At 41.4% G+C, this 25,012-nt stretch overlaps 3 protein-coding genes across 3 annotated transcripts; 1 reads left to right on the plus strand and 2 right to left on the minus strand.

The window, feature by feature from the left end:
* The first annotated feature begins 36 nt into the window (after positions 1–36).
* On the plus strand, positions 37–10,132 carry LOC104800410 (pre-mRNA-processing-splicing factor 8A). The gene is made up of 24 exons (XM_010523206.2): positions 37–495; positions 631–754; positions 840–932; positions 1,026–1,416; positions 1,531–2,017; positions 2,113–2,903; positions 3,003–3,271; positions 3,386–3,700; positions 3,792–4,096; positions 4,180–4,634; positions 4,716–4,842; positions 4,967–5,208; positions 5,311–5,434; positions 5,510–5,807; positions 6,007–6,260; positions 6,435–7,051; positions 7,136–7,242; positions 7,368–7,622; positions 7,781–8,254; positions 8,439–8,600; positions 8,675–8,872; positions 8,951–9,229; positions 9,326–9,568; positions 9,671–10,132. Exons 1-24 carry the CDS (start codon positions 215–217, stop codon positions 9,860–9,862), a joined length of 7,083 nt encoding a protein of 2,360 aa, XP_010521508.1. The 5' UTR covers positions 37–214; the 3' UTR covers positions 9,863–10,132.
* Positions 10,133–10,419: 287 nt separating this feature from the next.
* Positions 10,420–14,582, minus strand: LOC104800411 (NADP-dependent malic enzyme 4, chloroplastic). Its single transcript, XM_010523207.2, has 20 exons — positions 14,377–14,582; positions 14,044–14,282; positions 13,840–13,960; positions 13,687–13,761; positions 13,448–13,599; positions 13,255–13,360; positions 13,084–13,149; positions 12,895–12,990; positions 12,725–12,796; positions 12,522–12,605; positions 12,347–12,445; positions 12,176–12,223; positions 12,048–12,101; positions 11,861–11,959; positions 11,642–11,731; positions 11,476–11,553; positions 11,313–11,387; positions 11,116–11,206; positions 10,886–11,014; positions 10,420–10,742 (listed from the first exon to the last, which is right to left on the minus strand). The coding sequence occupies exons 1-20, from the start codon at positions 14,404–14,406 to the stop codon at positions 10,654–10,656; spliced, it is 1,893 nt and encodes a 630-aa protein (XP_010521509.1). The 5' UTR covers positions 14,407–14,582; the 3' UTR covers positions 10,420–10,653.
* Positions 14,583–18,410: 3,828 nt separating this feature from the next.
* LOC104800412 (ABC transporter G family member 36-like) lies at positions 18,411–24,706 on the minus strand. Its single transcript, XM_019200937.1, has 15 exons — positions 24,099–24,706; positions 23,784–23,993; positions 23,447–23,691; positions 23,209–23,339; positions 22,735–23,127; positions 22,348–22,642; positions 21,679–22,131; positions 21,480–21,589; positions 21,233–21,386; positions 21,002–21,100; positions 20,780–20,916; positions 20,342–20,674; positions 19,738–20,246; positions 19,409–19,636; positions 18,411–19,313 (listed from the first exon to the last, which is right to left on the minus strand). The coding sequence occupies exons 1-15, from the start codon at positions 24,470–24,472 to the stop codon at positions 18,614–18,616; spliced, it is 4,371 nt and encodes a 1,456-aa protein (XP_019056482.1). The 5' UTR covers positions 24,473–24,706; the 3' UTR covers positions 18,411–18,613.
* Between the last annotated feature and the right edge of the window lie 306 nt (positions 24,707–25,012).

Genomic DNA, 25,012 nt, shown 5'->3' on the forward strand with positions numbered 1-25,012 from the left:
CCCCCCCCCCCCCCCCACACAAAAATCACACTCTCTCCTCCTCTCTCTCTCTCGGTCTCGGAGGTGGAACAAGGAGAGTACCGACCCGAATAGTCGGTGAAGTTTCAAAACCCTAGAAAAATCGCCTTCGAGTTTATCTCTGTTTCCTTCGATCTTGTATGCTCTCTGCAACTAGGGTTTCTCCATTTGGTGTTTGGATTTGAAATCCGAAGCTATGTGGAACAACGACGGTCAGCCTATTGCTCCTCCCGGCACAGGTGGCTCCATGATTCCGCCGCCTCCGGCTGCTCAGCCGTCTTACACCCCTCTTCCGCCGCAACATAACCCGAATCCACCGGCGGAGCCCACGCCGGAGGAGGCAGAGGCCAAACTGGAGGAGAAAGCCAGGAAATGGATGCAACTCAATTCGAAGCGGTATGGAGACAAGAGGAAGTTTGGTTTTGTCGAGACTCAGAAGGAGGACATGCCTCCTGAGCATGTTAGGAAGATCATCAGGTCAGTTTTTGGTCTTCCGATTTCTTCAGCTCGAGGACAGTCCACTTGTTGCTCCTGCTTTCGAAATGATTCACTAATTCTTATACTTTATTTAAGGGTTCTTTTGGGTTGCAATTGATACTGTGTTGCCTTCAGGGACCATGGTGATATGTCGTCGAAGAAGTATCGCCATGATAAACGTGTATACCTCGGAGCTCTCAAGTTTGTTCCTCATGCGGTCTTCAAGCTTCTGGAGAATATGCCAATGCCCTGGGAGCAGGTAATTTGTTGGTTGGCCTGGTCTTCTGTTTGATATAGCTGTATTTGCCATTTGTTCCGTTTGTCTAAGCTTCAATGTTCCTTAGGTCCGCGACGTTAAGATCTTGTATCACATCACAGGAGCGATTACATTTGTGAATGAAATACCATGGGTTGTTGAACCTATTTACATGGCACAGGTGAGTTCATTATCTTTCTTGTATCTATGCATTTCCCTGTTTCAGATAGCTGCTTTCTGGTAGTGGTAGTTGATTGTTTTTTCTTATCGGCAGTGGGGTTCTATGTGGATTATGATGCGAAGGGAGAAGAGGGATCGTCGTCATTTCAAGAGAATGCGGTTTCCTCCATTTGATGATGAGGAGCCACCCCTTGACTATGCAGATAACTTGCTGGATGTAGACCCTTTAGAGCCAATTCAGCTTGAGCTTGATGAAGAAGAAGATTCTGCTGTGTACACTTGGTTTTACGACCACAAGCCCCTTGTGAAAACAAAGCTGATCAATGGTCCGAGTTACAGGAGGTGGAATCTCTCACTTCCGATTATGGCAACTCTTCACAGGCTTGCAGGCCAGCTGCTCTCTGATTTGATCGATCGCAACTATTTCTACTTGTTTGATATGGAGTCATTCTTCACAGCAAAAGCACTGAATATGTGTATACCCGGTACGATATTTTACTACTGCGCTCCAAATCCAATCTTTTCATTTCAGTCTGTCTGTTCTTCTCTTGAGAAAATATTGAAACTCATTCTGATGCATTTTGGGTTTTGTTCTGCAGGTGGTCCCAAGTTTGAACCTCTGTATCGAGATATGGAGAAAGGGGATGAGGACTGGAACGAGTTCAATGACATCAACAAGCTCATTATTCGGTCACCGCTGCGTACTGAATACAGAATTGCTTTTCCACACCTGTACAATAATAGGCCCAGGAAAGTAAAGCTTGGTGTGTATCACTCTCCAATGGTTATGTACATAAAGACCGAGGACCCTGATCTGCCTGCATTTTATTATGATCCGTTGATTCATCCAATAACCAGCACTAATAAGGATCGACGTGAAAGAAAGGTTCATGATGATGAGGATGAGGATGAATTTGAGTTACCAGAAGAAGTAGAACCTTTGCTGAAAGACACTCAACTTTACACTGACACTACAGCTGCTGGAATATCACTGTTGTTTGCCCCACGACCTTTCAATATGAGGTCTGGGAGGACACGGCGAGCCGAAGATATACCCCTTGTGTCAGAATGGTTTAAGGAACACTGGTAAGTTATATCTCCTGTACCTACTTTTAAATTTCTACCCCTCCAAGATTTACTAGTTAGTTGTCCTGATAGTTTACTGGGTTCATAATCTGCAGCCCTCCAGCATATCCGGTCAAAGTTCGGGTCAGTTATCAGAAACTATTGAAATGTTTTGTGCTGAACGAGCTGCACCATAGGCCACCTAAAGCGCAGAAGAAGAAGCATTTGTTCCGATCTCTTGCGGCAACAAAGTTCTTCCAAAGCACCGAACTGGATTGGGTTGAAGCAGGTTTGCAAGTATGCAGGCAAGGGTACAATATGCTGAATCTATTGATTCACAGGAAAAATTTGAACTACCTTCACCTTGATTATAACTTCAATTTAAAGCCTGTGAAAACTTTGACCACCAAAGAGCGTAAGAAATCACGGTTTGGGAATGCTTTCCATCTGTGCCGTGAGATCCTCCGATTGACAAAACTTGTCGTTGATGCAAATGTCCAATTTCGGCTCGGTAATGTTGATGCATTCCAATTGGCCGATGGCCTGCAATACATTTTCTCTCATGTTGGCCAGTTGACGGGTATGTACCGTTACAAGTACCGACTGATGAGACAGATTAGAATGTGCAAAGATTTAAAGCACTTGATCTATTACCGTTTCAATACTGGTCCTGTGGGTAAAGGACCAGGTTGCGGGTTCTGGGCTCCAATGTGGAGAGTGTGGTTGTTTTTTCTTCGTGGCATAGTTCCTCTTCTAGAACGATGGCTGGGGAATCTTCTTGCACGTCAATTTGAAGGGCGTCATTCAAAAGGAGTGGCCAAAACAGTCACAAAACAAAGAGTTGAAAGCCATTTTGATTTGGAGCTTCGTGCTGCTGTCATGCATGATGTCCTTGATGCCATGCCAGGTTGTCATTCTAGTTCAGTGTTTTTCTTATGGTTTTGACATACAGCGTGATTGCCTTTCTGTGTTCCCTATTTGCTTAATGCTGTCTGTTAATCTGCAGAGGGTATCAAGCAAAATAAAGCGCGAACAATATTGCAGCACCTCAGTGAGGCCTGGCGGTGTTGGAAAGCTAATATCCCGTGGAAGGTTCCTGGGCTCCCTGTGCCGATTGAAAATATGATCCTCCGGTATGTCAAGGCTAAGGCTGATTGGTGGACAAATGTTGCTCACTACAACCGTGAACGTATCAGAAGAGGTGCTACTGTTGATAAGACAGTTTGTAGAAAGAATCTTGGAAGATTGACTCGCCTGTGGCTGAAGGCGGAGCAGGTATTTTCATTTTCTTTTTAATCTATCTCATATTGATATGCCTAAGAGGATTAGTTCTTCATATTCTCAATTATCCAATTTTCTGATGGATTATTCTCCATAAAATTGTTGCAGGAGCGACAACACAATTACCTGAAAGATGGTCCATACGTCACTCCAGAAGAAGCGGTTGCAATTTATACAACTACCGTTCATTGGCTGGAATCAAGGAAATTCTCGCCCATCCCCTTCCCTCCATTATCTTACAAGCATGACACAAAGTTGCTCATTCTTGCTCTCGAGAGACTGAAAGAATCTTATAGTGTGGCTGTGAGGTTGAACCAACAGCAGCGAGAGGAGCTTGGTCTCATTGAACAAGCATATGACAATCCTCATGAAGCTCTGTCACGTATCAAGCGTCACCTTCTCACTCAGCGTGCCTTCAAAGAGGTAAGTTAGTTACTTGCTCTTTACAGAGTGATGAAATGAAATTCATTATTTCATCCAAGGTCTTAAAACTGAATAATACAAATTTTTGCAGGTTGGCATAGAGTTTATGGATCTATATAGCTATTTGATTCCCGTCTATGAAATTGAGCCATTAGAGAAAATTACTGATGCCTATCTTGATCAATACTTGTGGTATGAGGGTGACAAGCGCCACTTGTTTCCGAACTGGATTAAGCCTGCAGACTCAGAGCCTCCACCTCTTTTGGTTTATAAGTGGTGTCAAGGTATAAATAATTTGCAAGGTATATGGGACACCAGTGAGGGGCAGTGTGTGGTGATGCTCCAGACTAAGTTTGAAAAGTTCTTCGAGAAAATTGATTTGACAATGTTGAACAGGTATTTCTCTTAAATGCTTTCCTGATTGTAAGCATTAAAGCCTTTTAAGTTATGGAGTGACATGTCTTTTTTGTTTCTTTCAGGCTTCTCCGTCTGGTTCTTGACCACAATATTGCAGACTATGTGACTGCCAAGAATAATGTTGTTCTATCTTACAAGGACATGAGTCATACTAACTCATACGGTCTCATAAGGGGCCTTCAGTTTGCCTCTTTTGTTGTGCAGTATTATGGACTAGTGCTAGATCTTTTGCTTCTTGGTTTGACCCGAGCGAGCGAAATTGCTGGGCCACCTCAGATGCCTAACGAGTTTATGACTTATTGGGATACGAAGGTTGAGACACGCCATCCAATAAGACTGTATTCTCGGTATATTGACAAGGTGCACATACTGTTTAAATTTACCCACGAAGAGGCTCGAGATCTTATTCAGCGTTATCTTACTGAGCATCCTGATCCCAACAATGAAAACATGGTGGGGTACAACAATAAGAAATGCTGGCCCCGAGATGCGAGGATGAGATTGATGAAACATGATGGTAAGCTTTTTCTCCCTTAGTTTTTTTGACAGTCATTTATACCGTGGAAGATGTAGTTTCTGACATTTTCCCATCTTTCAGTGAATCTTGGTAGAAGTGTCTTCTGGGATATGAAGAACCGTCTTCCTCGAAGCATCACAACTTTAGAGTGGGAGAACGGCTTTGTCTCAGTATACAGCAAGGATAATCCCAACCTGCTCTTTAGCATGTACGCTTTTTATTAATAGCTCATGGTTTTTTTGCAGCTGTCTTAACTGAGAATTATACCTTCTGTTTTGGCTGGAGTTTGGTATGCCATTGACTCTGAGACTCTTTTGTATCCTCTCGCGCAGGTGTGGGTTTGAAGTCCGCATACTTCCCAAGATAAGGATGACCCAAGAGGCTTTTAGCAACACAAGGGATGGTGTTTGGAATCTACAGAATGAACAGACTAAAGAGAGGACTGCTGTTGCTTTTTTGCGGGTTGATGACGAACATATGAAGGTGTTCGAGAATCGCGTGAGGCAGATTCTCATGTCTTCAGGGTCAACCACGTTTACTAAAATCGTCAATAAGTGGAATACAGCCCTGATAGGTATATGCTAATCCTTATTTGCAACGTGCTCTCACGTGCTGTGACTGCTGTATTTGGGCGTTGTTAAAAATGACCCTGAACGCATCTATTATTTTTGCACAGGTCTTATGACTTATTTCCGTGAAGCCACTGTTCATACACAAGAGCTTTTGGATCTGCTGGTTAAATGTGAAAATAAAATCCAGACTAGGATTAAGATAGGGTTGAACTCAAAGATGCCTAGTCGGTAAGCAAAATTCGGTGTAATAAATCCATAAAAGGGTTATGGTAGTAGTCTGATTCTTTATCTTTTCCTTGGTAGGTTTCCTCCTGTCATTTTTTACACTCCGAAGGAAATTGGAGGGCTTGGAATGTTATCTATGGGTCACATATTGATCCCGCAAAGTGACCTTCGGTACAGCAAGCAGACAGATGTTGGAGTTACCCACTTTAGGAGTGGAATGAGCCATGAGGAGGATCAGCTGATTCCCAACCTTTACCGTTACATTCAGCCTTGGGAGAGTGAGTTTATAGATTCTCAGCGGGTGTGGGCAGAGTATGCTTTAAAGAGGCAGGAAGCTCAGGCACAAAATAGGCGTCTTACACTTGAGGATTTAGAAGTAAGTACTTTATTTGTCTTTCACCTGTGTGGTTACCTGGCTCTGCGTTTTGGGAAGATATTCGTGTGTTTTCTACCCCTTTTTTGGGCAAGATGTGGAGACAGCTTTAAGAATATGACTCAGCTGTCTGCATCATCTGTTGAATTGAATGGTGATGGACTAGAGTATGCTATCTAACTCTAATTTTTTTTTTTTGCAGGACTCCTGGGATAGAGGAATCCCACGTATAAATACTCTGTTTCAGAAAGACAGACACACTTTAGCGTATGATAAAGGTTGGAGAGTCCGGACAGATTTCAAGCAATACCAAGTCCTCAAGCAAAATCCTTTCTGGTGGACTCACCAGAGGCATGATGGGAAGTTGTGGAATCTGAACAATTATCGAACTGATGTCATCCAAGCCCTTGGAGGTGTTGAGGGTATTCTTGAGCATACGTTATTCAAAGGAACATAGTAAGTCTGCTTCCTGTTTGACGTATTATTTATCAATGCTTTACATTAATATCTGATGCTACCATTGATCATATTTATGGTATAAAATTGTTTGTTCCATACGGCTTACTTAACCTTTAACTATTGTTATGTTGTATCAAATTAACCAATTATACTTGCTTTATATGAACTCAGTTTCCCAACGTGGGAAGGTCTTTTCTGGGAGAAGGCTTCTGGCTTTGAGGAGTCAATGAAATATAAAAAGCTGACAAATGCGCAGAGGTCTGGTCTTAACCAAATTCCAAATCGAAGATTCACACTCTGGTGGTCGCCGACAATAAATCGGGCCAATGTGTATGTGGGTTTCCAAGTGCAGTTGGATTTGACAGGAATATTCATGCATGGAAAGATTCCAACATTGAAGATATCGTTGATTCAAATTTTCCGTGCTCATTTGTGGCAAAAGATCCATGAGAGTGTTGTTATGGATCTTTGCCAAGTCTTGGACCAAGAGTTAGATGCGTTGGAGATAGAAACTGTGCAGAAGGAGACAATTCATCCAAGGAAGAGTTACAAAATGAATAGTTCCTGTGCTGATGTCCTTCTATTTGCTGCCCATAAATGGCCGATGTCTAAGCCAAGTCTGGTGGCTGAGTCAAAGGATATGTTCGACCAGAAAGCTAGTAATAAGTATTGGATAGATGTCCAACTTCGATGGGGAGACTATGACTCCCATGACATTGAGCGTTATACTAGGGCCAAATTCATGGATTATACAACAGACAACATGTCTATCTATCCATCTCCAACTGGTATCTGTTGTTTTCTCAGTTCTGCGTCCTGAAAATTCTTTTCTTTCCATGCCATTTCGTTTTTTAGTTATTGAATCCTTGCAGGTGTAATGATTGGGCTTGATTTGGCGTACAACTTGCATTCAACCTTTGGTAACTGGTTCCCTGGTTCGAAACCTCTGCTTGCTCAAGCAATGAACAAGATAATGAAGGTACACTCAAAGAACTTATGTATTGAGTTCTCTTTACTGATCTGGTCCTTTTCTTTTTCATATTTGACTTATTTTTCTTTCTGTAAACGACATTGACATACCGTTTAAATCATTTAATTTAACAGTCGAATCCAGCTTTATACGTCCTAAGAGAGCGAATAAGGAAAGGTCTGCAGTTATACTCTTCTGAGCCAACAGAGCCATATCTGTCATCTCAAAACTATGGTGAAATATTCAGCAATCAAATTATATGGTTTGTCGATGATACCAACGTCTATCGTGTTACAATTCACAAGACATTTGAAGGAAATCTAACCACGAAGCCAATTAATGGTGCTATCTTTATTTTCAACCCAAGAACTGGGCAGTTGTTCCTGAAGGTGTTTTCTCCACCCTGACCTCGTTATGAACATGTACATATATATATATATATATTGGTGCCTGGTGTTGCACACATGCATGGGTTTGTGCATGTTTATACATCTGTAGATACTTACATGCAGTGGTGTTTAAAGTGGTTGGCTTTGTGTCGCTCTAGGTTATTCATACAAGTGTTTGGGCTGGTCAGAAGCGTCTTGGTCAGCTAGCTAAATGGAAAACTGCAGAAGAAGTTGCTGCTCTTGTGCGATCCCTACCAGTTGAGGAACAACCAAAACAAATTATTGTGACACGTAAAGGAATGTTGGATCCCCTGGAGGTCCATCTGCTTGATTTCCCCAACATTGTTATTAAAGGAAGTGAACTCCAGCTTCCGTTCCAGGCTTGCTTAAAGATCGAGAAATTTGGTGATCTGATTTTGAAGGCCACAGAGCCACAGATGGTCCTTTTCAATATCTACGATGATTGGTTGAAAAGTATATCTTCATACACAGCTTTTTCGAGGCTCATTCTAATCCTTCGTGCTCTACACGTGAATAATGAGAAGGCTAAGATGCTATTAAAGCCTGACAAGACTGTTGTCACCGAGCCGCACCACATCTGGCCTTCCCTCACTGATGACCAATGGATGAAGGTAACTCCGCTGTCACATTTCACTTTGTTTTTGGTCTATCCGTTTTAACTTTTTCCTGCACTGTTTATGTTACTTTCTCACCTTACATCAGTTCTTGCCCGCATTTCTACTGTTCCCTTTTCTTTAAATGCTTCTGCATCTTCTCTTTGTTTTATGTTTCCTAATTTATCCATGTTTTATTCAGGTGGAGGTTGCTCTTAGAGATCTCATTCTTTCCGACTATGCAAAGAAGAATAATGTGAATACATCAGCCCTGACACAGTCAGAGATCAGAGATATTATACTCGGAGCTGAGATCACACCGCCATCTCAACAGAGGCAACAGATTGCTGAGATTGAGAAACAGGTACTTTGTTGTTACCCCGGTCATATCTGTAGCTAGTTTTTGTTCTGCCTTTGTGATTTGTTCCCCTGCTGCAGGCAAAGGAAGCGAGCCAGCTTACCGCCGTCACGACGAGGACCACAAATGTTCATGGTGATGAACTCATTGTCACCACCACAAGTCCCTATGAGCAAGCTGCATTTGGTTCCAAAACAGATTGGCGTGTACGTGCCATATCAGCTACCAACCTCTACCTTAGGGTCAATCACATATATGTCAACTCAGACGACATCAAGGTAAATCTAGGGTCAATTTTCAGTACAGTATCTCAGCTGATCTCTCCCTAAACCCCCCGATTCTTATCGTGTACACAGGAAACTGGATACACTTACATTATGCCAAAGAATGTCTTGAAGAAGTTCATATGTATAGCAGATCTCCGAACCCAAATTTCTGGTTATTTGTACGGAATAAGTCCACCGGATAATCCCCAGGTAAAGGAAATCCGATGTATCGTGATGGTCCCACAGTGGGGTACTCACCAGCAAGTCCATCTGCCATCAGCTCTTCCTGAACATGAATTCTTGAACGATCTTGAGCCTCTGGGATGGATGCACACACAGCCGAACGAGCTTCCTCAATTGTCTCCACAGGTATATGCTCTCGTTCATCTTCAAACATACGTTCTTTTTTTTTTTTTTCCTTTCAGCCTAATGAATTGTTGGGTATGTGCAAAACAATGATGGCAGGATGTAACATCACATGCACGGATTCTGGAGAACAACAAGCAATGGGACGGAGAGAAATGCATAATATTGACATGCAGTTTCACACCGGGGTCGTGCTCGTTGACGGCATATAAGCTGACACCAAGTGGATATGAATGGGGAAGGCTGAACAAGGACACAGGCAGCAACCCTCACGGTTACATTCCCACCCACTACGAGAAGGTTCAGATGCTATTGAGCGATAGGTTCTTCGGGTTCTACATGGTAAACGAAAAAAAAGAAAGAAAAAGAAAACCCTCTTTTTTTTTATGTAGACATGTTTTTTATGTCATATAAACAAATGGATTCTTTGGTGTACGATATTAGGTGCCGGAGAACGGGCCGTGGAACTATAACTTCATGGGAGTGAAGCACACGGTGAGCATGAGATACAGCGTGAAGCTGGGGACACCCAAGGAGTACTACAACGAGGAGCATCGGCCCACGCACTTCCTGGAGTTCAGCAACATGGAGGAAGGTGACCTTGCCGAGGGAGACCGAGAGGATACCTTTGCCTGACAAAAGACGCTCCTTTTCCTCATCTCCTTTGTTATTTTTGTACCATCGGCCCTCTCTCTTCACTACAGGAGGAACCACCTATGCGTTAGCCATCGTTCTAGTTTGTAATAATCGTCCTACATAGTGAGCAGAGCTGATGCAAGAAAGAATGTACAGAGTAAGCTTCTGAGTACTTTCCTATTTACGGAAGGAGTGTTCATGGTTTTAGCATTTGAGAAGAGATTATTGGATAATCGTACAAACATTAATTGTAATGGGGCTTAAGCATCATTGATGGTGGTGTGGTGAACAGACGTACCTAAGGATGAGAGAGAGAGAGGTGAAGGTGAAGGTGAAGGCCGAGATAAGCGACTTCAACAATTTTAATATAAAATTTTTATATTTCGATCTTTTCCCATTCCTACTAGCTCTGATCCGAGCCTGAATAATTCATCTTGCTGCACACTGATCAGATCGAATAGTTTGATACCCACACATCAATTTACTTGCCTGTTTTTTTTTTTCCAATATCAATTCATTTTATATGAGACAGTGTCAAAGGTATTGAATCCAGAAGATGTGTTTCCGGGCAATTTATTTATTTAATGTAATCCAGAATCAGAGCCATCACCCGGAGAAGGGAGATTCCACAGATTTAGCAAACTTACACAAGTACAGGAGACATCGCAGATTGAATGTCAAAATTACATTAAAAAGTATAAAAAAAAAAATCGAGTGTACTAAAGGGTAGAGAGAAAAAAAATACTAAGAAAAGAAAAGGAAAGGTAAGATGACGTCAGGGGTTACTAAATTCAGCGGTAGCTACGATAGGAAGGGCTGTACATACAGCTCTCCGCGCATTGCACCAGATCTTTCGGCTGAGGCAACCTCGTTGCCAACCCTATAATATATCATAGCCATGTGTATAGTTTCGTCACGTCATTTTTTTAAACCCAATCTATCAGTAACCCATACATACATACATACATATATATATATATATATATATATATATATATATATATATGAAGCCAACTCACTCACCGAGTTCATAAGCCTTGGACGCCACCTTTGCAGCGATGCGAGCTGAGATCATTCTGATATTCTTAAAGGGAGGGAATATCATTCCCTTCTCGAAGTGCTCCTCTGCCAGCTGCTCAGCCAACGCTTCCGCTGTAACAAAACATCACATTCTTCATCAGTCAATATACAGCCGCATATACACACATCCACTTGCAGGAGCTCTTGTCCCCCTCTAGATATGTTTTACTTACACGCCGCCAGAAGCATGTCATCATGAACACGGATTGTCCCCGACATTATTAACCCCAGTCCAAACCCCGGGAAGATGTACGCATTGTTCGCCTGCCCAAATCATTACACAGACGGACAGAGAAATGGGCCATCAGGCGGAAATTCTCTCAGGCTTGCTTACTTCTATCAAGGTTTTTTTTTTTTTTGTATTAATCACCTGTCCAGGCACAATCGTCTTTCCGTTGTACTCTACAGGGGGAAATGGGCTCCCGGTAGCAAAGATTGCCCGTCCCTGCGAATCGAAATGTTGAATTTAGAAAACCAATTCTCCTTCTCTCTGATTATCAGAGGGAGATAACAATAGAGGGCAACTCATTCACCTGACTCCAAGTATAGGCCTCTTCTGCAGTGCATTCTGACTGGGAAGTCGGGTTTGAAAGAGCAAGAATGATAGGTTTCTGTATGCAGCAACATTAAACTTTTGGTCAGGATAATGCTCGTCCAGCAAAGGAAATCATGTCCAAGCATCTCCTAAAAAAAATGTACCTCATTCAGGTCTGACATGGCTTCTACCACATCTTGGGTGAATGTTCGGCCCACTCCTGATGTTCCGATCAGAACTGTTGGCTTGATTGCCTGAGAGGAAAAAGAGAAGGGGAGGGTGTGTCGATACATGAGAATCACAAAGAAAATGTGTCCACATGGGCATGCGATACTGTGATGCTGTACAAGAGGGGGGGGGGGCAGAAGAAAGAAAAAATGCACCTTCACAGCATCAACAAGTTCCTTTATGGGTTCGTGATCATGAGCCCAGGGCTTTTTGAAATGTTGAACAGATTCTTTGCGCGAACTGACAATTAATCCCTACATAGATTTGAACGTGTTGTTACGGAAATCAGCCAAAGGAGAACAAATAGTTGGGGAAAAAAAAAGTACACAGGTTGTATATTACCTTGGAATCCACAAGCCATATATTCTTCCGAGCCTCTTCCAGTGGGATTTTGGACTGCCGCCATATTTTTCATATAACTCAAACATATGAGAAATGGAAAGCTATACAAGCTTATGGAGTCTTATTACCTTTTTCGATATCTCAAGAGCTATAAGTTCAGCTATTCCGGTGCCAGCCTGCATCACAACGAACAAATGGAAATCATCCTCGTAAGTAACTACAAAAATTTCGTCACGTGAAATCCCTGGAAAAAAACCAAAAAAGTAACATAGAAACATGTTCCTGACAGAAAGGCTAACCTCTCCAGCACCAAGGAAGAGAAATCTATGATCTGCTAGGGATCCACCAACAAATTTAAGAGCCGAAATGAGACCAGCAAGAACCACTGATGCCGTGCCCTGTTTATAAAGCCAGAAAATAACCAGATATATCTGTATCCATAGACAAATTGACCTAACTTGATTTGGAATTTACCTGAATATCATCATTGAAAACGAGATGAGTTGTTCCATATTTAGCTAGCAGATCGAAGGCATTATGGTTTGCAAAGTCTTCAAACTGCAATTTTATCAATGCAACATCTCTTAATACGAGAAAACAGAAGAAATACATCACAAGGAATCTAAGTAGCAGATTGACGATGTTGATGTATGCCCAAATCCAGGAGTCCAGCTAACCTGAACGAGAACTTTCTCACCATAGTTCTGCTTGACTGCCGTCATGAATTCATGTATAAGTTCTGAGTATTCCTGCAGAAAAAAAAAAGAGAATAGAGGGTTCATGTGATCTTAGTATTTTTTCCTTTTCATAAATATAGCTGAAAGCACAATCAGTATCATGCAAGGACCTCTCCAGTAGCTCTCCTTTGGCGAAGCCCTATGTAAAACTCATCGTTCAACAGCTTCTCGTTATTTGTCCCAACATCAATTGTCACGGGAAGACACTGGTAAACAACAAATACAAATACAAACATGAGAAAAAGAATGTGGTAAACTTCGATTGATTATCCACAGGAGTTGCCCACACAGATACGTACAGCAGAGGGGCGGACACCTCCGAGTGCTGTATACAGAGAAAGCTTCCCAACCGGTATTCCCATTCCCTGAGGAAAATTCAGTCATGACAATGTAACTGAAATAGGCTTGCAGGGATAGATCATGACAATCACTTTCACGGCAGCAGAAAATGGAAAAAGGAGATAACTTGCCTGACATCCAAGATCCCCTAACCCTAAAATACGCTCCCCATCAGTAACAACAATGACCTGGATGTTCTTCTCGGGCCAGTTTCTCAGCACCTCAAGGATCTTACCCCTAAAATAGAAAGTCATACCCTCAGTTACCAAATGTAGCTACAAGACAATAACATCATCAGCTTAAAGAAAAACAAGGGAAACTCACTTCTCCTTCAAGCTGATAAAAAGACCCTGTGGACGCAAGAAAATGCTGCCATACTTCTGGCAGGCTTCGCCTACCGTTGGAGTATAGACAACCGGCAGTAACTCTTCAACATTCTCTATGAGAAGCTTGTAGAACAGTCTCTCATTCGTCTCCTGGGATCGCAGAAAAATCCCAATTATCAGATTCAACCCTTTGGACTTTGTTCCGGACGGAGAAATGGCGGAAGAGAAAATGATTACCTGGAGATCCATCATAGCCATGTACCTCTGCAGTGGAATTTGATATTGGCGGAGATTATGCATCAACTTCTTAACCTGCCCATAAGATACCAAAGATGAAATATTTTCTTCCCATCAAACACTCGGTTTACGTTGGTGAAGATATCAATGGACCTGAAGATCCTGAGAGATGACAGTGGGGGGGAGAAGACCGCGCAGAAAGTGAGCGTCCCTCTCCCTGTCGCTGAAGGCAAGCCCCTTGTTGTGATGAGGATCACGCAACAGAGTGTACCCACTGCAATCATAAAGAATCGAGCTCGAGAAACATGATGATGGTACAGATCTGAGCGAAAGGTAAGAAAAGGAAAGAGACGAGACCTGGCGACGGAGAGGGACCAAGGAGTGACGGGGAAGTCCTCGGTGGCAGCGTCCTCTCCGTAGACGTCCTGAACTCCGCCGGATACGGTGGTTTCACCGACGGAGACCTCGGAAGATGCAGTCTTCTCCATCAAAACCTGGTTAGGTCCCTCGCCGGCGATTACCCTTAAGAAAGCTGGAGCTGGTTTTGCCTGGCGGGAAGAGAAAAGGGTGCAACTCCCAGGAAAACTCGTCTTGATCTGAGGAACTCAGGGAAGAAAATTCACATGAAATGAATCGATTGTGGATGAATGGATGAAGAATAAGGGGAAGGGTAAGCGTAGATATAGATACCAGACACGAGGAGAGACTGAGTGAAATCATGGTGAAATGCCGAGATGAGAGAGAGTCGTACGCCTCAGGCTGCGTCCTTGAAACTCTTATATATGGAGGAGGACGAGACGGAGAGGGTCTTCAGCGCTGAAACCTCTCTCTCTCTCCTTCGCTTTCTCTCTCACGCAAAATCTGGGAGCTGCGCAAATGGCATCGAACCTCCATGGAAATGCATGACGTGTCTTTATTTTCGCTTTCTTTTAATTTGCATCTCCGCTCCCTATTCTCTCTCTTTATTCCATAAAATCCCCCAAACAATCCTTAATGTCAAAAAGGTCCCTTCATTTTTTTCCTTTTCGTCTGTGTCGGGTCAAAATATTATTTAATGGATAAAGGGTTGAGTTCGCTGAACAATTGCATCCGATTATTAATGCTATTATGCTATTACCATATCCATTATACACCTCATGGTATACAATTTACATCTATCATGACGTGAATTTTAAATAGAAATTGATGTTATTTCCAAGTTTCTTTTTAAATAAATAAACTTGTGAGTGTGGATAATGTATCTCATTGAAAATAAGTTTACCCTATAAATGGTTTGTTTTTTTGTTAATATAGCCAAAAAATATAAACTTTTTAATTTTGATAAATAAATATATAAACTTTTAATTTTGTATAAAAATACACAAATTTTTAAAAAAAAAAATCACGTAAATTCACACAAAATGTAAATGGAGTTATTGTTTGTATGGGTTTATGGAAAAAAATCAAAATGATTATATATTTATTTATCAAAAAACAAAATGAAAAAAATTCATTATTTTTTTTTAACAGGAAGAAAATGGAGAGAGAGTCCAATGGGCCTTTATGAGAAAGCTTGAAAGGGTAGGTTTGGCGAAGAAAAGGACCAAGTGGGCCCTACCAACCCATCAAAACCTCCGCTGCCAATTTGTACATTGAAATTGACGGCAAAATAAATAAATAAATAAATAAAATATAGTAAAATGGTCGCATCTTATGATGTTGTTTGGTTTGGACGCCTTTTTAATTATATATATTATTTAGGGAAAAAACCCTAAAAATTCCTGAACTTGTATTTTGGAGTAATATTAATTCCTAAACTTGTAGAGGTGCCTATTAATTCCCAAACTTGCAAAATTGAACACGTTAAATGCTGAACTTGTTAAACGGTTCCATATTCGTCCATAGCGTTATTTGGTCAAAAAAACGAGTTGATCGATCCGACGTGGCGCGTGACGTGACGAGCCACGTCGGATCGGTCAACTCATTTTTTTGACCAAATAACGCCATGGACGAATATGGAACCGTTTAACAAGTTCAGGATTTAACGTGTTCAATTTTGCAAGTTTGGGAATTAATAAGCACCTCTACAAGTTTAGGAATTAATATTATTCCAAAATACAAGTTCAAATTTTTGTAGGGTTTTTGTGAATAAAATATGAGTATCTTTTAATTTCTAAATTGTTTATGAATTGTTTTAGAAAAAATTATATTAAAAAAATATTTCTAAATTAAATATATTTTTTAATAGTTATGAATATGTAATCAAACTGTGAAAACTAAAAATAAGATAATAAAATAATGTGATGGAAGAAATGCACATCGAGCACATCACTATAATTTATTTATTTAAATAGATTATTCTAATAGTCCTAAATTAAGTTAAACCAATTGAATTAACAAAACATTTAATCAACGGTACGTTCTTATCCAAAAATCTGTTTATTTATTTATTTACTTTGTTTTTATTCATACAAAGTTTTTATTTAATTATTATTTACCTTGTTTTGTTTTGGCAAATTAGTGGTTCTCAATTCCGGGTCAATGCTAAATTGTACTCAAATAATTTTCTTCGTTCTTTCTACTCTTCCTAACGAGATTGAAAATCATATTTAATCTCATATAATTTCTACGATAAATGAATATTTATTCAAAAGAATAGTTCATAATTTTATTTTCATCCACAAACTGAGAAAAAAGAAATACAAGTGGAAAAAATATTCATTTGAATGTTGAGACTTTTTTTTGGCAATGTTATTAGTTTATACTGGGAAAATATTTTTAAAAAATACATATCTTAATTAAGCATATAAGTTTGGTAGTTTCACGTTATTTACCCTCTTTCATTTTTTCCGAAATTTTCTTACAGAAATTTAAATAATATATTAGTATAATTTCTTTGCTCTTAATCCAAACATTAAATTACAAAAAAAAAGTTTGAAATTTTAAAATAATAAACATAATCAAAGGCAAGAAAGAACAATAAAAAAACCTAAAAATTCTTAAATTTATAATTTGAAGTAATATTAATTCCTAAACTTGAAGAGGTGCCTATTAATTCCTAAACTTGCAAAATTGAACACGTTAAATCCTGAACTTGTTAAACGGTTCCATATTTGTCCATGACGTTATTTGGTCAAAAAAACGAGTTGACCGATCCGACGTGGCGCGTGACGTGGCGAGCCACGTCGGATCGGTCAACTCGTTTTTTTGACCAAATAACGCTATGGACGAATATGGAACCGTTTAACAAGTTCAGGATTTAACGTGTTCAATTTTGCAAGTTTGGGAATTAATAGGCACCTCTACAAATTTAGGAATTAATATTACTCCAAAATACAAGTTGAGGAATTTTTAGGGTTTTTTCCCTATTATTTATTATTTATACCAAAGCTAAGAAAATCAATTAATTTACTGTGTGTGTGTTGGGCTGTAATGTAATCTCTGTTTTCAGGGGACGGAAACAATTTCAAAAAGAGAGTCAATATTATTGGCGCGGCTTCGGTATTATGTACACAAACCAATAATCTAACACTTGCATTATACATATGTCATATATATATATATATATATATATATATATATATAAAGTAGGCTTTTGGTGCTGGATCCATAATGGAAAGTGAACAATTGATACGAAAAATTACCAAATTTTGTTGCAATATTGTTTATTATATATATGGTATCAAACACGCGTTCTTCTCTATTAATACGTGTAAAACTTCATCTTATTTAATTACGTATGTTGTAATGGAAATACCCACTTTTTTAAATATCAAGTCCACAAACTTAACTCATGGTTTTCTACTCTTATAATAATATAAAACTTTAATAACATTTTAAAATATTTTTTTATAATTCGAAAAATTCACTTAACTTCGCTCCTATATTATTTTTCAAAAGAGTGGTGATGTTTCCCTCCAACTGAAAACTCGAATTTAAAATAAAAAAAATTGTTTCATTTAATTTCGGATATTTCAAAACAATTATTTATATTTCAACTCTACAAAAAGCATCGTCACTCATTTCCAGTCGTTTTCCCTTTGATAGTTTCCTTAGTTCATAAACTTCCACACATTTTTTTTTTTTTAAATATATCGCGATAATATTTTTGTTTTGATATAAAGAACTTTTATCTTCGTACTTTTTCTATTTTTTATATATTTATTTATTTTCATTTTTATAAGAAAAGCTACAACCACGAATCCCCTCCTTGTTATCTCATATGCAATCAGACCGTCGTCTGACTTTTTCCGAGGTATGGCCATATACATGATGAGGTGCACGTGCTGCATAAATTATGATCCATCTTGTACCTCCAACTTCTACCATTTTTTTAGCCCTCTTCCTTCGCTTCATTTTTTTTATCAAAATCTTATTTTTTTATCTGTTTTGATGCCAACTGAAAAGTGTATATATATAAAAAAAAATACAAGGAAATTTTATTATTATTATATGAGGTATAATTGAAAACCAAAATTCATTTGAAACACCCATCCAAATTTATCTCAGTTTGATCTCTTGATTTTTTTTTTTCTCTTACTCTTCTTACAGAATTTGATTTACTCTGTATTTTTTTTTCTTTTTCATTTGTCTTCTATATTTTTAAAAAAACGTGTGAAACAACAATTCCTTTTAAAGAAAAAAAAACAAAGGGATGGCAACTTGTAAGTGGGCTGCGGTATCACTGTTTAAGGCCCATTCGAATATGGGCCGAACGACGGTCCAATTATTTAAGCGAATGGAAAGGGCAAAAAAAAAGGGATCTATTTTTATTTTATCTAAGCAAACGAGATAGCATTACATTACATTCGAGCAAAGGCCGAGGGTGTTTGGTCGGTTATCTTAGACAAACAAAAAATCAAAATTAATGAGCAAAGCAGGATAACGTGTGGCGGGAATATGTATATTACATCGGGGGAGGGTTCAGATTCAGAGAAGGAGAAAGCCTCTATCTGGTCTGGAAGTTTAGGGTTCTGATGCAGAAGGCGAACATGAAAGCGAAGAAGACGGTGAAGGCGATGAGGACAGCGGCGACTGGTCCCATGAAGTCAGACTCGAAGCCATACTGGTCATTGATGTATTGCTTGACGGTGAGATTGGCCGGACCACCCAAGACGGCGATGGGTGTCTCCACGTCTCCGTACTGGGACACGATCAGTCCGTACACGGTCCAAGCCACGGGGCAGATCCAGTAGTACCAAATCCACCACTTTGGAATCCTGGGTCTGGGGATGAAGAATCCGGAGAAGAGATTGAAAATTCCGTAGAAGGCGGCTGCGAAAATGGAGGCGACTTGCTGGTTCGGTGTGATGGAGACGGTCATCATGCCGTAGTAGGTCCAGTAGAGGAAGGAGAAGAAGCTGACGAAGTAGAACCAGAAGAACTTGGCGGCCGTCCACTCGAACCCGATCATGGCGTAGACGATTAGAGAGTAGTAAGTGGTCTGGACCAGGACGTACGGAACCTCGCACGTCACCTGTGCTATGGCGTATGGCATGGCCGAGTACATTCCAGCCGCTTTTTCTCTGTAGAACACCGTCCTTTCCACCGCCACCATCGGCTGTACAGTCGAACAGTTGTTGATTCCCACAAATATAACCGCCGCGTATAGAGCTCCTATCACCATGGTAAGGTCTGCTGCGGTTGACCTGCATTCATATACATACACACATATATATAAGTTTCATCATTGTATCGTATACTATATAGCACGGAGAGGAACTCAGTCAGATGTGATACATACCTGTTACCTCCTATTTGCCAGAAGATGGAGCCGATCATAAGTGAAGTGGCCAATGTGAAGAAGAAACGGACAAGGTTGTAGTCAGGAGATCTCCAGTAGGTCCACCACTGTTTCCACAGACAAGATTTGAACTGTCCCCATGTGTTCTGTGAGAACTGTGTCGCAAAGTAAAGATCAGACGCTCCTGCCGGTGGAACACTCAGTTCTTTCACCAATGCCTTGTTTCGCCTGTTGTGCCATCATCCAACAAAAGACCCATTATTACATTAACCAAAAGGTGGAAATTTCATGGATGCCCAAGAAAGATATGGAATGGATAATGAACTTACTGAAACAAAGACGATGACTTGTAATACTCAGCAAAGTCCATCCCAAGCTTGACTTCAGCGGCCACAGAGCTGACTTCTAACATCCAAGTGGCGGGATTGTACTTGTCCGGAATCTTGGGAACTCCGGCAACCGCTTCGAAGTACTCAACCACCTTGTGAGAGTTTCGGCCTAGAGGACCCATGTAGATAACTTGTCCACCTCTCTTCATCAACAGCAACTCATCAAATGCCTCGAAGATATCGATGCTCGGCTGGTGGATTGTACAGACGACTGTCCGACCAGTGTCAACCGTGTTTCTGACGGCCCTCATCACGATTGCTGCTGCTCTCGCATCCAATCCTGAAGTCGGCTCGTCCATGAATATGATCGAAGGATTCGCCACGAGTTCCACTGCAATTGTCAATCTCTTCCTTTGCTCTGTGGACAGCCCTGTAACTCCAGGTAACCCGACTATTGCATCCTTAAGGTTGTCCAGCTCTACCAGGTCCATCACTTGGTCTACAAACATCTGTTCCATAGGCAACAACAGTTCAGTTCAGTTAAATCATACAATTGTTTCCTCTGTTTAGTATACATATATGTATATAGATACTGATTCCATACCATCTTTTCGTCTTTGCTAACTTCTTTGGGAAGACGGAGGAAAGCAGAGTAAATCAGTGATTCTCTGACAGTAACTTGTGGGGAATGAATGTCGGTTTGCTCACAATATCCAGAGATTCTAGCAAATGTCTCCTGATTCTTGGGGAACCCAGATATTCTGACATCACCTTCGATATATCCACCGGTTTTCCTTCCAGCCAAAACGTCCATCAGTGTTGTCTTGCCGGCACCACTGACCCCCATGAGAGCGGTCAAGACTCCAGGCCTAAACGCACCAGTCACATCATTAAGAAGCTGTAGCCTATCGTCTTGAACTCCTTGATCCCTCATTTCCTGTTTCATTACATATACATAGATGGAATCTTCTGTCAGAATCTAATGGGGAAAAAAAAGTTGGGTGGAAGTTTTTGGAATGTAAGATGAGAAGGATGGTTATACCGCAGGCATGTCGACAAAGTATTTGACACTGTCAAATGACATAGCCAGAGGAGTGAAAGGAAGAACCATTCCTCTCTTAGGGGCAACCGCATTGGCTGAGTCCGCGTTTCTGCCCATTCTTTCCATCGGGATGTCTCCTGATAACAGTACAATATGAGATAAGAGAGAAAAAAGTATGGAAAAGGACAGAACTTTAGTGAAGATTCAAAAAAAGGCGCTCACTTTTGTTCCCATCAGCAGTAGACAGAGATCGGCGCATGGGATCTGTCTCAGATTCTCCATCTTCCTCCTCTGGAACCAATGCTTGTGGCTTTCCAAGGGCTGTAGTTTGAAAGAGAAATCATTGCAAAGAATGTTATATACATACATACATACATACATACATACATACATATATGTATGTTTAGCCAAATGACACACTGATACGAAGTTAGTAGGATGATGAAAACTTACGGTTAAGATACATCAGGGCTAAAGTGAAGAGAACGTTGAAGAGAAGGATGAAACCCAGAAGGGCAGCAGCTCCGATCCAATACCAATTCTTATCATCGAAAACGTCGAAGTTCTTCAGCACCTGGGTTCCTAGCCTTGTTGTGTTGTCGAATGCCTGCAAGTTCAAATTGTACAAAGTGGGTAATCAGTAAAGATATGTAAGAACTGAAAGCTGTTCTTCAAGGGTAAAGTATGTCGGAAAATGTACCAGTCTGTTCATCCATCTGGGAGCCAACATCTCATTCACGGAAATGGCGTTGAAAGCGTAGGAGAGAGGGGAAACCCAGAAAGCCCACCTCCACCACACAGGAATCTCACCTGGAATGAACGAATGATGAATTTTAAGAAAGAACCCATCAATTATATTTTGAAAAAATATATATATATATGAGGAGAATTTCTGGTACCTCGAGGAAGAAGGAATCCACCGAGCAAGAAGATGAGAAGGAGAGTGAGAGCTCCACCAGTGTTAGCAATGATCATGGTTCTGCAGACAGAGGCGATAAGCCTGAAGATCCCAGCAGCCATTTGCTGAATCAGAAACACCAGAAGGAACTGCTTGAAGAACCGACTGGCCTCTGGTGCGAACCCAATCGAGTAATACGTCACCACCATCCACGCCAACGACTCGAAGATCGAGATTGGGATTCCCAACAAGAAGGTCGGAAGCGTGAATGTCCATGGCGGATGAAACAGAAGATCCCTCTGCTTATAGAAAACGGGTAATCTCTGAATCGTCATCGCCATCTCTGCAAACCCGTTAAACATGTTAATGATCATCGCGAAGAGCAAAGCTCCGATGTAGAGGGAGGCATCTCCCTCATTCCTCCTGTGCATTTCTGTCCTGAGGAAGAGCTTACATTAACCAAAAGGTGGAAATTTCATGGATGCCCAAGAAAGATATGGAATGGATAATGAACTTACTGAAACAAAGACGATGACTTGTAATACTCAGCAAAGTCCATCCCAAGCTTGACTTCAGCGGCCACAGAGCTGACTTCTAACATCCAAGTGGCGGGATTGTACTTGTCCGGAATCTTGGGAACTCCGGCAACCGCTTCGAAGTACTCAACCACCTTGTGAGAGTTTCGGCCTAGAGGACCCATGTAGATAACTTGTCCACCTCTCTTCAAACAGCCACTCCTTGTCCCAACTGGCCTTGAGAAGTTCCATTTTCGGGATTGAGAACTTGTCGAAAACCAGTGCAGCTTTGTGGCCGCGTGACTTGTCGAACGGTACGGACAGTTCATTGTGGAGCTGCTTTCCGACATGGAAGCTCTTGAACCTGCTTGCAAACTCTGAGACAGGAATGTATCTGTACGGCCTGTTCTGGTCTGCCCAGTATTGCTCCTGGTCCTTCTTGGACGTGACCTGATCCAAAAAAAAGTTTTTTTTTTGTGTGAGCTTGCTTCTTAGCACAAATCCAAAAAAGTAAAAAAGGGTTTATTTGTTCTCTCATTCACCTCTTGCAGGAAATCAGCAGTTCCTTTTCTTTCAGGGCATTTGAATCCAAAGCTTTCGAAGAATTCAAGAACATGGTCGCGGGGTCCTTGGTAAACGATCTGACCTTCGGACAAGAGAAGAATGTCATCGAATAAATCGAAAGTCTCGGGGGCAGGTTGGAGGAGAGACATGAAGACAGTGGCGTCAGTGAGGTGAACGATCTGCTGAAGACACTTGACGATCTGGAAGGTAGTGGAACTGTCGAGGCCGGTGGATATCTCGTCCATGAAAAGGGTCTTTGTCGGTCCAACGATCATCTCTCCGGTCGTCACACGTTTCTTCTGACCTCCGGAGATTCCCCTCATCATCTCGTCCCCAACTATGGTGTCCTTGCATATGTCCAGCCCCAGAATCTGTTTCCAGTTTCCGTATTAGTCATCTGGACAGTTATTACAACATCTACATATAGGAACTCTGATAGTATATCAACTCACTTTGAGTGTGTAATCTGTTACGAGACTGCTCTTCACGCCTTGAGCTGCTGAGGCCTTCATGAACAGATCGATGTCTGCTTCTGGGAAAATCCCTGCATCTTTTTCTCTCCTCGCCAGCTCATTCAGCAGATCTGTCGTTTGTTCATCACATCACATGATTTTTAACTCGGTTATCTGTTTCCAATCGAAACCCGAATCAAAGTTTTAAACTTTTGTGGATTGGAGTTCAGTAAATTACCATATCTGGTACCAACTCCTTGGCACCTAGCAGAGAAATCAAGGGTTTCTTTCACGGTCATGATCCCGACATGAACATCGTTCTGGCTAATGTAAGCCGAGGTCTTTCTCGGCACAAACTCGTCGAGCTTGTAACCGTTGTACGTTATTTCCCCTGTCACCTCCAGGCTTTTGTCTAGTTTCCCTGCCAACGCTAACAGAAGCGTTGTCTTCCCAGAAGAAGGCGGACCCAACAGCAAGGTCATTCTGCAGCAATTTACAGAGGTGTAAGAAGAAGAAGAGTTCGATTTTTTGCAACCACATAATAATATGTAGTGGTGGACAAAATAAACAAATACCTCGAGGGTTTGATGATGGCAGAAGCATCGTTAAGGATGGTGAGCTTCGTTTTCTTTGCGAACTGAAAGCCGATAATCCCAAGAGCTGATTCTCCGAGGTTTCGCAAAACGTTAAGAAGCGAAGGAAGGGCTCTGTTTCCGATATAGCAGTCGGCTTTCACAGTCAAATGCTCCATCCTTATTTCCACTGTCGGAAGCCGAATCCCAACCCTTCATAGATCACAATCCGACCAACCAAACCAGTGAATCTCCGGCCATGTCTAACTAGCAAAGAGCATCGGTTTTCATTACTTGGGGAAGAAGCAAGTTAGTTACCTGTCGATCCTGTTCCTGAGCTTGGTCAAGAGGCGTTCGTTGTCCTCCTCGGCCACCTTGAAGACGGTGTCAATGAACTTCTGGCGGTCCTCGCCGTCGAGTTTGGTGACGTCGACCTCCTTCCGGAGGATCTGGTTTCCGTACACGTCGTCCTCCACGACGGCGGTCATGATACTGGTCCGGAGGCGGCTGTAGGTGGGGAGTTTCTCGATGGCGGCCCATTTCAGAGCTTCCTCGTCGTCGTTGACGGACTGCGTCCGTCTGGAGCCACTGGAGAATATGTCCTCCAAGTTTCGGCTGGCTCTGCTCACGCTCCGGCTTATGCTCCTCCGCATGCTGCCTCCTCTGCTCGGCTGATTCGCGTAGTATTCCATCCTTCTTCACTTCCCAGATCCTTGGATCTGTATCCTTTTTTCTTCAGACAAAGTTTGTATTGCAGATTGAAAACAAAAAAAGAAAAAAAGGGTTTGGTCTCAGGGGATAGAACTCAAAGGCCAAGAGCGGAAAGACGAGATCTCTGCGGGATGATTGTGTGAAAGATGAGAGAATACGTCTCTCTGTGGAAAAAAATGAATAGAAAGAATCAGTCCAACTCTCTGCTCGGAGATGGTTTCCCATCGAAAGTCAGATTAGAGATGTATAAATAGCGAAATATGCGAATGCGGACCGACGACTTTTCAGACATTAGATATTTCCATATTTAATAATAATAAAATTATAAAATTTTCGCATAGGATGGTTGACAAGGTGTCAAAAGCCTTTGTCTTCTCTGGCAAGTGTTGGAAGATAATTCAAATGCGAGGGGCCTGTGACTACGGAACGGATGGATGCTTCCTCCGCAACTTGTGAAATTCCTTATTATTTTAATCCCAATAATTCCCGGCTTAAAATAATGGGATGGCTATCTTCTCTCA

The sequence above is a fragment of the Tarenaya hassleriana genome, unplaced genomic scaffold, assembly GCF_000463585.1.
Source record: "Tarenaya hassleriana unplaced genomic scaffold, ASM46358v1 Cleome7, whole genome shotgun sequence".
NCBI classification, from domain to species: domain Eukaryota; kingdom Viridiplantae; phylum Streptophyta; class Magnoliopsida; order Brassicales; family Cleomaceae; genus Tarenaya; species Tarenaya hassleriana.

Coding starts and splice junctions, on each gene's coding strand:
- LOC104800410 (XM_010523206.2), top strand. CDS start 215: ATGTGGAACAACGACGGTCAGCCTATTGCTCCTCCCGGCACAGGTGGC. Junction 496..630: donor CATGTTAGGAAGATCATCAG/GTCAGTTTTTGG, acceptor TGTTGCCTTCAG/GGACCATGGTGATATGTCGT. Junction 8,255..8,438: donor CTGATGACCAATGGATGAAG/GTAACTCCGCTG, acceptor TGTTTTATTCAG/GTGGAGGTTGCTCTTAGAGA.
- LOC104800411 (XM_010523207.2), bottom strand. CDS start 14,406: ATGATTTCACTCAGTCTCTCCTCGTGTCTG. Junction 11,388..11,475: donor AGGCCTATACTTGGAGTCAG/GTGAATGAGTTG, acceptor TTCGATTCGCAG/GGACGGGCAATCTTTGCTAC. Junction 11,015..11,115: donor TGACATGCTTCTGGCGGCGT/GTAAGTAAAACA, acceptor GTTTTGTTACAG/CGGAAGCGTTGGCTGAGCAG.
- LOC104800412 (XM_019200937.1), bottom strand. CDS start 24,472: ATGGAATACTACGCGAATCAGCCGAGCAGAGGAGGCAGCATGCGGAGG. Junction 23,340..23,446: donor AGGAGTTGGTACCAGATATG/GTAATTTACTGA, acceptor AACAAACGACAG/ATCTGCTGAATGAGCTGGCG. Junction 23,128..23,208: donor TAACAGATTACACACTCAAA/GTGAGTTGATAT, acceptor AACTGGAAACAG/ATTCTGGGGCTGGACATATG.